The 11,974-nt window shown below is 31.1% G+C and overlaps 1 protein-coding gene and 1 pseudogene across 1 annotated transcript; one reads left to right on the forward strand and one right to left on the reverse strand.

The window, feature by feature from the left end:
* LOC110426660 (small ribosomal subunit protein uS4y-like) lies at nucleotides 1-2,311 on the reverse strand. Its single transcript, XM_021441936.2, has 3 exons — nucleotides 2,156-2,311; nucleotides 1,090-1,471; nucleotides 1-392 (listed from the first exon to the last, which is right to left on the reverse strand). The coding sequence occupies exons 1-3, from the start codon at nucleotides 2,181-2,183 to the stop codon at nucleotides 209-211; spliced, it is 594 nt and encodes a 197-aa protein (XP_021297611.1). The 5' UTR covers nucleotides 2,184-2,311; the 3' UTR covers nucleotides 1-208.
* On the forward strand, nucleotides 2,209-10,091 carry LOC110426815 (cullin-3A pseudogene; annotated as a pseudogene).
* Nucleotides 10,092-11,974: the final 1,883 nt, after the last annotated feature.

The following is an 11,974-nucleotide window of genomic DNA, read 5'->3' on the forward strand; positions in this document are numbered from 1 at the left end:
TGGTCAAAATTAAAATCTTTTAATCTTAAAACAACACAATTACTCAATTAGGTTCAAATCCGGCAAAAACAGAATAGTAAATGCAAAACGTATACCAAGATCCACTACAACAAAGGACTGCAAATAAAAATCAAACCATGTCTAACAATGGAGCGAGTTTCAAACATATGACCTTTTATCGTTCCTAATGATGGTATTAGCCTAAGGTTTATTCATCTTCCTCTTCGTCACCATCTCCACCAGCAGCCTTCTTGGCAGCTGCCCTCTGGTTCCTTCTCTTCACTCTTCCAGGGCGACCACCTCCGAATGGACTTGTGAGAGAGAAGTCAATATGCTTTTGAGAGTCCACCCTCACCATGAAAGATGGGATGTTGACCACCTGCCTCCCAACCCTATCAAGGAAACAAGAAACATCAGGATACAACATTTAAAGGCATTTATAACATCTTTCAGGCAATGAAAGAATATGCTTACAGATATATTCAAGTAGGCTAGAAATATGAAACAGCTCAAACAAGACATTGCATGAAAGAACATGCAAAAACATGGGGCAACTATTCACAATTTGCAAGCAAGAAGCCAAAGTGGCATCCTTCTGCCAATACAAAGACCCAAGGACACAAGGATCAACAATTACCATAAAAAACACCAATCAACATTCAGTCTAGAGATTTGATGTAGCAACAATTATTGCATATCTACCTCTAAAAGTCAATCACATAAATCACATTAGTGTTAGAGCAGAGGGAAGGAGTTTGTAAGTGAAAAAGCCTGACAAACATACTTTTAAACAAATAGCTATGCACATTCATTCAAGGGATAGCTGACACATATAGAAAGTAACAACAATGGAATGAAACATAACAATTAACAGATATAAATCAAGCAGTAAAATATGACAGCAGCTTCAATGAACGATCTAATGATCAAACATAAACTCTGTAACCAACCACATAATGCTACCAACTCCAATTTAGCTACATAACACAATACTCTGGTTTATAACCAGATCAATAATATTTGAGATGAACTGCAAATCAAAATAATACAAACCAGGGTTCTTTAAGGCAGGAAATAGAGTGTCTGTACCTGATATGCCTTTGCCTAATCAGCACACGAGCATGGTGAATTGACTTGGCCATACCAGCCTTGAACACAAGTGTTTGCAAGCGGCGTTCAAGGAAGTTCTCAACAGTCAAAGCCAAGACATAATCGAGCTTGTTCTGGCTCTCATCCAAAAGTCCATGCCTATTCATCCTACGAAGAAGTGCTTCACCTTCAAAAATACGACGAGGGTTCTTCTCATCAAGAGTGAGAAGATCCCTTGCTGCATTTCGGATACGGCTCAATGCATACTGAACCCTCCACAACTCCCTCTTACATCGGAGCCCATACTCTCCTACAAGCCTCAACTCAGCATCCAAACGCTCCTTCTCATATGGACGCCTTGGCTTCTTAAAGGTCTTCCCATCTACACCCACACATTAATTTCACCAATAAATAACCAATAATAATAATGCACTATTACTCTACTTCAAATAGTTGGGAAGTCAGAGACCAGTAACCTAACCTGAAATGAGTATAAAACAATTACACAGCTTGATTCTTTTGATTTTAGCAGCCAACTCAACAAAGAGGCAAAAACCCATAAAACTAAACAAGTATTTTTATCAATCAGGATTCACTACTACCATGATACTAATCAACCAATTATACTATTTTTTTGGTGCATGTGTCTATGTGAGCGACTAAACTGAAAGGAACACTCTCCCACCAAGCCATCTCCGAGATTTAAACCCCGGGCCTCAAAGTTGGAATCTTTCAAAAGGTTAAGCCTAATGCTCTCTGATTTACCAAATATCGTCCCAATTAAGTAAATCAACAAGTAACAAATAGATCAAAGCCACTAATAACTAAAAATACAGCAAAATCAAAGCTAAAGATAATTTCTAACATTCTTAACTATATTAAACAAAATAAACCCAGCTACACGATTGGCTAAAAATGAAAATAAAAATATTGTAGCAGCCAAACAAAGTACCCATTCGAGAGAACCAAAAACAATAAACAATTAAAAACGAAAAAAATTGAGAAAAACAAAATCTTTGTCTACACATTCTGTTGAAACTAAAGATTGGAAAAAAAAAAACCTTACAGTTGCGATAGAAACTGACGTGAACCATAGCGTCGTTGGCTTCTCGTAGCTAAATGAAAAGGGTGGAGAAGGAAGAAGCGGAACTGGGGATGAAGAAGGAGGTGTGATCACTTTATATAGGAAACCCTAAACCCTAACATTTCCTCTTCGTTTTTAATGGGCTCCTGAAAGGTTGATTGGGCCTATTGGGTCTTTAACATATTGGAGCTAAGAAATATAGGAAAGGACAGAAAGTAAAAACAAAAAGAAAGCTTTTTCTTTAGACCAAAAGTCCAATCTTTGTTTTGTCCTTTGTGATTCAACAACGGAGAGATTAAATAGAAGGAAAATAAATCCAATTAAAACTAGACAATAGGTACTCTATTACACAATAACTGTAGGTATTTGATCTAATTATAGAAGATTATGGTATTTTATAATTAGATTTAGATAGTAATTTCACTATTTTATCAAGTTCGGATACCACCTTTTAAGTACTCGATACTTGAATCTGATTATATATATTTTTTAATTTTATGTAATTAAAGATAAATTTATATTATTAATTAAATTAATTTATAAAATTATAATTATTAATTCACTTGTAATATCTTTTAATATATATTTTATATATTGTGTTAATTTATAAAGAATGTAATTATTATTATATATATTTTAATATATATACTTTAAGTATAAACATATTTACTTTCTATTTTGTATTACCGTTACAAAAATTATAACTTATAAAATTGTTAATTATAATATATATATCTTTGTTTATATAAACTTATAAAATATATCCTTAAAAAGAAGTAATGAGATTAGAATAGTTTAAGAATCTATTTTTTAAAATTTCATATAATTAAAGACAAACCCATATAGTTAATTAAACTTGTAGTGTTATTTAAGTTGTTGTTTGGATATTTGCTTTTAGTTACTTAAGTTGACATTTGAGATATTTGTTTTTGATTATTTAAATTTATATTTTATTATCTGTGTGCTTTTATAAATTTAATTATTAGTGAATTATATGGAATATGGATAAAAATATTATTGCATATAGATACAAGTATGGATTCGGGTTTGAGTAATCAACTACCCATGAAGAGCATTTCTATAATTTTTTTACATAATTGGGTTTTTAAATGAGTTTAGGTAATTATTGGGTAGTGAGTATGTATTAGGGTTCATGTTAGGGTAATAAATTTAAAAAATATTCGAATAATTACAAGGTTCAGATACCTACTTTATTAATCAAGTTTGAGTTCGAGTATCATAAAATTAACAGATATCTTATCCATTGACATCTCTAAATCCAATAAATGAAAAATTAATTGCTAAAATAATGTTATAAAATTGAAAGCTTTCAATTATTGTATTGTTGCACTAAGATTATGGATGCAACAGGAAGAAGATGTTAAAATGATTAAATAAATATAATAGGACAACAGTTGAAACTTCTTGAACCTATTCTTAACTGTTCAAGATGCTTATCATTTTGCAATATTCCATCTAGTAAAATTAACAACTTAAGTAAGAAACGTGAAATTCATTAGAGACCCAAGCCTACAGGGCATACAATTAAATTAATTACAATTTATATATAAAAGACTTTTCCTGTGCTTTGTATCTTTAGGTAATTAATTTGCAAAGCTCATAGAAATCTTAGATTCAGTGATTGTTGATTATATTTTTATATAATTACCAAAAAGGTTTAAATGCCTTAAATGTCTGAATTTGTCAACTGAGACTTTCTCTACTCAATAATATTTAAGATCGAATACTCTTAAGTACTTCTATTTACCTATAAATCTTAACGCGTAATGCATGAACCTTGGATAGTTTGTTTGCCTTTAAACTAACATTTTTTGATGAGTGGTCATTAACAAACAAGTGATGAGTAGTTTTTGGGATGATTGACATTCAACTTAGTTTAATCACATAGCACTTACGTCTTATGATTGATTGTATGAGATCATGAAAAAGATCATGCATTTTACATTTTGTATTACCTTAGATATTTTCTTCACTTTTTGAAAAAAAGACATGTAAGTTAATTCATTGATGATATTAAAATTGAGACTTACATGGAAGACTATAGCACATTTGATGCACATGCAAGTTCTATGTCTATAGATTATTTTGTATTGAATTAGAAGCTTGTATGTTGTTATGTCATTGTCAAAGCATGCAACCAATACTTGCAGGGATTTGATGTTTACTTTTTGTATTTGGTTAGTGTAATACAAAAGTGAAATGATGTGTTTAGCTCTTATTTTGTACTTTATAACAAGTGTAATTTGAATTAATGAAGGTCAGTGAAATTAGTAGCCATCTTATTCTATTTTTTTCAACTTTTATTACATGTACTCTTCTTCGTTAATGACCAAATAACTTCTACAATCTTTTGTTAATGTCACAATATGGTATCATAGCTATTATGATTTGACAAACCTCTTAAACCCAGAAGTCATTAATCTAAAAATATGGTCTTAAGCAACTTTACTCACCAAGCTCCACCCACCTTCAATTGAAATGAAAGCCTACTTGACACTACAAATGAAAAACCTCTTCCATGAAATATTCTTTCAAAATATAGTTTTTTGTTGAACAATTTGCTTAAGAAATGGTTTAATTTGTAATACAATTTAGTTCAAAATAATGAGAACTTCATTGGTATCGAATCTACATTTATTGATGAAAATTTTTGCCAATAATGCAAAAAATTTTCATTAAAATATTAAATAAATCATTCGAAAAAATATCAACTAATAATGGTTAAAAATTTGATAGAAAATTACACTATTTTATTAGTAAAAGTTGATCATATTAAAATAAATTGTTAATTTTGATTTAAATTTGTCAAAAATATCATTAAAAAATAGTTAAAATTTTGGTGCAAAATTTGTTGATAAAATATATATTTGGTTGGTAAAAGTCCATGAAATTTGTTTCTACTAATGAAATTTCGTTGGTATTCCATTGAAAAGTGGTCAAAATTTTACAGAAAATTGGTCGAAAATATTGTTGAATTTTTAGAAAATTTTTTCCTAAATATTAATATATCTTGAGATTTAATATACGGCTTGGAAAAATGTTATATACTTCCAAATATTCATTTAAAACATATATAAACAAAATTAAAATGATCAAATGTTATTAGAATTTTTTTATTTAATTATTCCATAAAAATCAAAATGTATGTTATAGACACCATATGTTGCTTAGGTCGATTTAAGTCAAAATTAACTTTTGTTGTCATTTTTATTTTATTTTGGATTTTATTTGCTATTGGATTTGAGCTTAATTTAAATGGAACCCTTTGTGCTGTGGGAGCCCAAAGATAGTCCAAGCACAATTATAAGTAGTGCTTTTTAGGCTTTCAAATCCTAAAGCCCATTAAGTTCACACACAAAATTAAAAAACAAGAAAACCAAAAAAAAAAAAAAAATTCTAGAATGATAAAAAAAATGAAAAATGAAAAAAAAAAACCCTTAAGAATCAAGCATAAAAGTGAAAAATCAAAACACAGAAAAGAAATGAAAGACAACCAATGAATAGAAAGATATCGAGATTGATCATTTTGTTGTGTTGATATATGCATGCAAGAAACTTTGAATAAATTTTTGAACTGATGAAGCTTTGAATATGAACCACTTTCAATGTGAAGGGTGAAAGACTAATATTTTAGGGAGAAAAAGAAATTAAGTCTAGATTGAAATTCAAGACAAGATGATTTAAAGACCAATTGTTACTAACTAGACTGCGGCTCTGCCAAAGTGGATTGGGATTGGATTTAAAGTCTTATCCAATTGTGACTAATTTATTAAAACTACATAACCATGGCTTAATGTCTAAATGTCCTTCTTTGGTCTTTCTATTTTCATTTCAATAGTTCATTAAAATACAGGGGAAAAGGTTAGAATTCCATTATTTTCCTTTAGAAAAAAAGTCAATTCTTTTTGCCTTAATATTGAATAAATAATAATCTTTATTTTTCTATATTCTTATTGCATAATTATATAAAATTTCATGTAAAATTTTACCTTCCTCCTAACGTATATTGCAAATAATAAAAATGGAATATTTTCCTTATTAAGGTTGGAAATTAAAAGGAGATATAGGAGTAAATGTACAACTCTTAGAAAAAATATGGTAACTTATTCTTGTAAGGATTTCTTTCCAACTTTTTGGGCAAAAGAAGCAATTAAGTAAACGTAATACCAAAACACCAAAAATAGAGAAAAGAAGAAGGAAAGAAGTAAAGCACAAGCACAAGTAAGCTAAGTAACATTTCTTAGCTCTTCAATTTCATTTAATCAAACCTTTCAATTCAAAAAACCCAAACAAATCCCATCTTTAATAAACTTTTAGCTTAAAAAACCCATAAATTCAATTCCTAAATACAAACCCATTCTCCATGTTTTTTTACCTTATTTCAATTCAGGTCAAAATCTTAGCGTTCATGTCAAATTATGTGTTTGAAAATGTTAATTAGGTCCAACTCGAAGCGAGTTTTTTATTCTAAAGTCTAATTTTTAGTTTTTAGAACAAAAAAGAGAGGAGGAAAAAAAATAAGTGCTTTGAAGAAAAGAACGTTTCAAATAGAGGCTTTTAAGCATAGGGTGGTGGTTGATTTGAAATACGCAAACAAGATGTGAAAAGTTCTGAAACATGCATTTCATGAAATTTATAATCATAATGCTAGTGGACTTAGTTTTGAAGAGCTTTACAGGTTAGTTTTTTTTTCTTTCCTTTTCTTTTAGAATTTTTTATGTGATTTTGTTTTATATATTTGCTTTTTCTTTGGTAAGTAGTTTGATTGTGTGCTGAAATTTAGTTGAATTTTGTAACCTTTTGGGGGTTTTAATTATAATTAGAAACACTGACTAGGTTTTTCATTTTAATTAGTTGGTTATTTCTTTATCAAATATGTTTTTTTTTCTAGCAACTTTTGAGGAAGAAGGTAAGTTTAGTAATCCACATATTAGGCTATCATGAATTGCGAAGAAACTGAATTTGTTAAGTTTCTTAGTGTATTGTGTTTTGAGAATTAAGGCTCTAGTGCTATTTCAAAATGATTGTTCTTGTTTCTTGCTTCTTTAATTGGTTGAATTGTGTAACGATTGAAATATGCTATAAGCGGTTTGCAAGTACTAATTAGGGTGATGATTTATAGGCGGTAAGATAAGTAGTTTGGTTTTTATTTTGAAGTTGGCTTACTTTTTTGAAAAATAAAATTTAAAAATGGTGTCGAAAGCGTTGCTATTAATGGTATTGTGTGACTTAAACAATCAGAAGTTGGAGGCTTATGACCCTACTAAACCAATTTTGAGTTTGAGAGCTACATAAGTTGTTTTGAGGATGGCCAACTAACTGGCTGATACAGATTCCATAATTGGTTCTTCGAAAAAAGCCATATAAATAGATAGTGCACATTTTTTCCTTCTCTTTCCCTTCACTTTTGCCTCCACTTGGGTCTTTCTTGATTTTCATTTTTTATTATTCTACTATGCAACGTTAGATGTTTTGTTTAATCCCCCAATTTTAGTGGTAATCTACTCGCGGTAAGAACCTTGTGAGAAGTTTTGCTATCATTTTTCTCATGTTTAGAAATCTACATTTTAGATCTTTAATTCTTGGAAACTGTCATCTCTTATACTTTTAGTAACACATGTAAAAAGGTTCTGACATATGCACAGGTTTTAGCTATTTATGTGATGTGCTTCATTAGTTTGCTTCAACCTTATGTAATTGAAACTAAAGTTTTTGTGATGATGGACTATATCATGTGTCTTAAGTGGTGAAGTATTGCAATTTGCTACTCGTTTTTAACTACTTTGAAGGCTGCCATATACTGTGTCTTTGACATTTAAAAATTTCATGATTCTTATATCTAAGCATTGATGGAAAATCAGGAATGCTTACAATATGGTACTGCACAAATTTGGGGAAACACTATCCTCTGGACTTGTCACAACTATACTTCTCATCTAAATGAGATATGTCATTCAATTAAGGTTGCTCAGGGAGAATTATTTTTGGAAGAACTAAATAGAAAATGGGTAGAGCATAACAAGGCATTGCAAATTATCTGAGACGTATTGATCTACATGGATAGGACTTTCATCCCAAACACCCATAGAATATTAGTTCATGGGCTTGGGTTAAATTTATGGAGGGAGTTGTGATCCATTCCAAAAAAATCTAGTCTAGGCTTCAAGATACACTTATTGAAAATGTACGAAGAGAGAGGAGTGGTGAAGTCATAGATAAGGGTTTATTGAGAAGTATTAAAAAGATGCTAATGGATCTAGGTCTTTTTCTTTACCAAGATGACTTTGAGAAGCATTTTTTGAGGTTTCAACTAATTTTTACTATTTTGAGCCTCAAGAGTTCATAGAGTCTTGTGATTGGGGGGAGTATTCGAAGAAAGCTGAAAGACGTCTAAATAAAGAAATAGAGAGCGTCTCACATTATTTGGACACTAAAAATGAAGTCAAAATAACAGATGTGTGGAAAAGGAGATGATTGAAAGTCATATGCACAGGCTTGTCCAAATGGAGAATTCAAGATTGGTTAATGTAATTGTTGATGACAAATATAAGGACCTAAAAAGGATGTACCGCTTGGTTCATCGGGTACCTCATGGGCCTACTTTAATTAGAGATGTTATGACTTCATACATATGTGATACTAATAAGTAGCTTGTTACTAATCTAGAAAGGCTAAAGGATCCTGTAGATTATGTGCAGTTTCTGTTGGATTTAAAGGATAAATATGACAAGATTATCACTTTAGCATTTAGTAATGACAAGACTTTTCAAAATGCATTACATTCCTCATTTGAAAATTTCATCAATTTGAATTTTTGGTCTCTAGAATTCATTTATTTGTTTATGGATGACAAGCTTCAAAAAGGTTTGAAGGAGGTTATTGAAGAGGATGTGGAGATTGTACTTGACAAGGTGACAATTCTCTTCCATTACCTTTAAGAGAAAGATGATTTTGATAAGTATTACAAGCAACACTTAGCCAAAAGGCTTCTATTAGGGAAGACTATTGTTGATTATGCAGAAAGAAGTTTGATTGTTAAGCTTAAAACAGAGTGTGGGTGTCAATTTACTTCAAAATTGGAGGGCATGTTCACAGATATGAAGACATCACAAGATACAATGCAAGGTTTCTATGCAAGTCATGGTTCAGGCATAAGGGATAGCCTCACACTTTCTGTTCAGGTCTTCACTATAGAATCTTGGCCAACTCAACCAATTACTACGTGCAACCTTCTTGTAGGAATTCTGGGCATATGTGAGAAGTTTTATAACTATTACCTTGGGACCCATAATGGGTAGAGATTGTGTTGGCAAGCAAACATAGGCATCACTGATTTGAAGGTAAGCTTTGGTGAGGGTTAGAAGCATGAACTAAATGTTTCCTCATACCAGATGTGTGTCTTTATGCTTTTCAATATTGTTGATCGACCAAGCTATAAGCAGATTGAGCAAGACACAGAGATACTGGCCTTAGACTTAAAGAGGTGCTTGCATTCCTTTGCCTGTGCTAAGGGAAAAAAGGTGCTACGGAAAGAGCCTATGAGTAAGGACATAGTAGACACTAATACCTTTCTTTTCAATGACAGGTTTACAAGCAAATTCTTCAAGGTCAAGATAGGCATTGTAGTTGCACAAAGGGAGTCTGAACTTAAAAATCAAGAAATTTGGTTGAAAGTTGAGGAAGATAGGAAACCGCAGATTAAAGCAGCAATAATAAGGATCATGAAAGTGAGGTGTGTGCTCGATCATAATAATATTGTTGTTGAGGTCACAAAACAATTACAATCATGGTTTCTACCTAGCCCTGTTGCTATCAAAAAACGAATAGAGTCCCTTCTTAAGTGGAAGCTTTAGAGAGGGATAAAGGTGATAGGAAATTATATCATTACCTTGTTTAAAAAGAATGCATGATTGTCTTCTCTTGTCTGGGTTATCAATATTGCTTGTCTTGCATTGATATCAGGTCTTTTTGCCCAAGTCTATGTAATCTTACCTCTATTTATAAGTGAAAAATTATTTTTAGAATTATAGGTAGTTCAAGTGAATTCCATTGATATATGTACTGGTTACATTTTCTGTTGCATAAATTCACCCTTGACTTATCTTAAAGTTGGAAGAGAAAAAAGAAAGAAGAAGAAAATTACTTTATACTTTAGGTTGGAGGAAAAGAAAGCGGCTAAGGGTGTTTGTGGTGTTGGTATCCTTACTTTGCTTTTTATGCTCTAACATAGTAAAGAATCAGCCAAGCAATCTTTAAATAAAAAAAAACCATTGTTATCCAGGGGAATCACGGATAGATAGTGATCGGTGTTCTATAAACATAATTATGATTAGTTTCTTCTTTTTTGTCACTCTACACTTCTTCGCAAGGCCAGAGTAGTTGGGCTACTATAAATACTCTTGGGGTTATATAAAGCAACTTTTTACCTTGATTATTTTTATTGATCACAACTTTTTCTAAAGTTGTTTTTTGCCTGTAAATGAAATAAATATGGATATTATTGCAACATTTTTGAATTGTAAAATGCGGATGTCAAATGTATTAGACATAGGGCATAAAAACATGGAACTAAAAGAAAGAAAAACTTAAATTTAAATGTTCAATTGATTGAAAGAAAAACTCAAATGTAAATGTTCGATTGATTGCTCAACATAAGATCTAACAGCACTAAATGAGAATGCTTGCCCAAACATAATATCCAATGCAATGAAGTGTCTTTATACCTTCCATATGCATCTCATGGTACCCCAAGCTACAATAAAAAAATTTGTTAATTCGGAGAAGTTTCCCTATTGGTCTTTGGCGAGAAAGGAATTCTTGAGAAATTTACTTCATTGTTAGTCATGACGTTGGCTCTTTACGCAAGCACGCAAAAGCTAGTGTAGCTACAATAACAGTATTTTGTACAATCATCTTATTTGTTGGAGGTGATAGACATTCGTTTAATACATAGATTAGCATGATATTTTGCAAAGAGGATGGAGGTGATAATGATGACATGATTTCTCCTAGATGCTTTTTGACAAAGTTTCTATTATCAAAACTCTAAAAATATAAACACTTTTCAATCATAACCATTGTATAGGCAAGTTTTGCATGAACCAGATCCATTGATAAAAAAAATACAAAATGATAAAAAAAAATGACCATGTGCCATAAATCTCTATTTCCAAAAGAATTAGTTTCTCATTTTTGCATGTTGGAAATAAAAGATTTGTGCATGCCAATTTTACCTTCTAAATTAATAGAAAAAAAGTAAATAACAATAGGTAAATGAAGTAGCAAAAGATAGAAATATTGAAACCTAAATAAAAGGAAGAAATGAAGAAAAAGAGCAGAAGAGAGAATAGAGAACTTATGTAATGGTTTATTTCTTCCTTGTAGTCTTTTTCAATGTACTTGGTATGAGCATGGAAAACAAGGTTGATTGTCATGTGAAGTGTTGACAAATGATCATAGAATATGGTAGTAGGTTGTCCCATGAATTTTCCAAGATCTCTCACGATGTATGAAATCCAAGTGAGTTCTATTGCTATTAATGCTAGTGCTTGATATCCTGCCTTGGTATTAGACTACGTAATTGTTTGTTGCTTCTTTGAACTCCAAGATATGCAATTGCCTCCAAGAAATATATAAAAGCTTGTTGTTAATCTTTTGGTGAGAGGACATCTTGCCCAATTTGCATCAAAGAAGGCATACATGATTAAGAGTTCTGAGATAAAATATGGTGCTATAGGTATCTATGCCTTGAACATAATTGAGGATTCTTTTAACCAGTTG

Source organism: Theobroma umbraticum, unplaced genomic scaffold (genome assembly GCF_002168275.2).
Source record: "Theobroma umbraticum cultivar Fairchild unplaced genomic scaffold, ASM216827v3 scaffold_12.0, whole genome shotgun sequence".
In the NCBI taxonomy this organism is placed as follows: domain Eukaryota; kingdom Viridiplantae; phylum Streptophyta; class Magnoliopsida; order Malvales; family Malvaceae; genus Theobroma; species Theobroma umbraticum.

Coding starts and splice junctions, on each gene's coding strand:
- LOC110426660 (XM_021441936.2), bottom strand. CDS start 2,183: ATGGTTCACGTCAGTTTCTATCGCAACT. Junction 1,472..2,155: donor CGTCAGTTTCTATCGCAACT/GTAAGGTTTTTT, acceptor GTGTGGGTGTAG/ATGGGAAGACCTTTAAGAAG. Junction 393..1,089: donor ATTAGGCAAAGGCATATCAG/GTACAGACACTC, acceptor TTTCCTTGATAG/GGTTGGGAGGCAGGTGGTCA.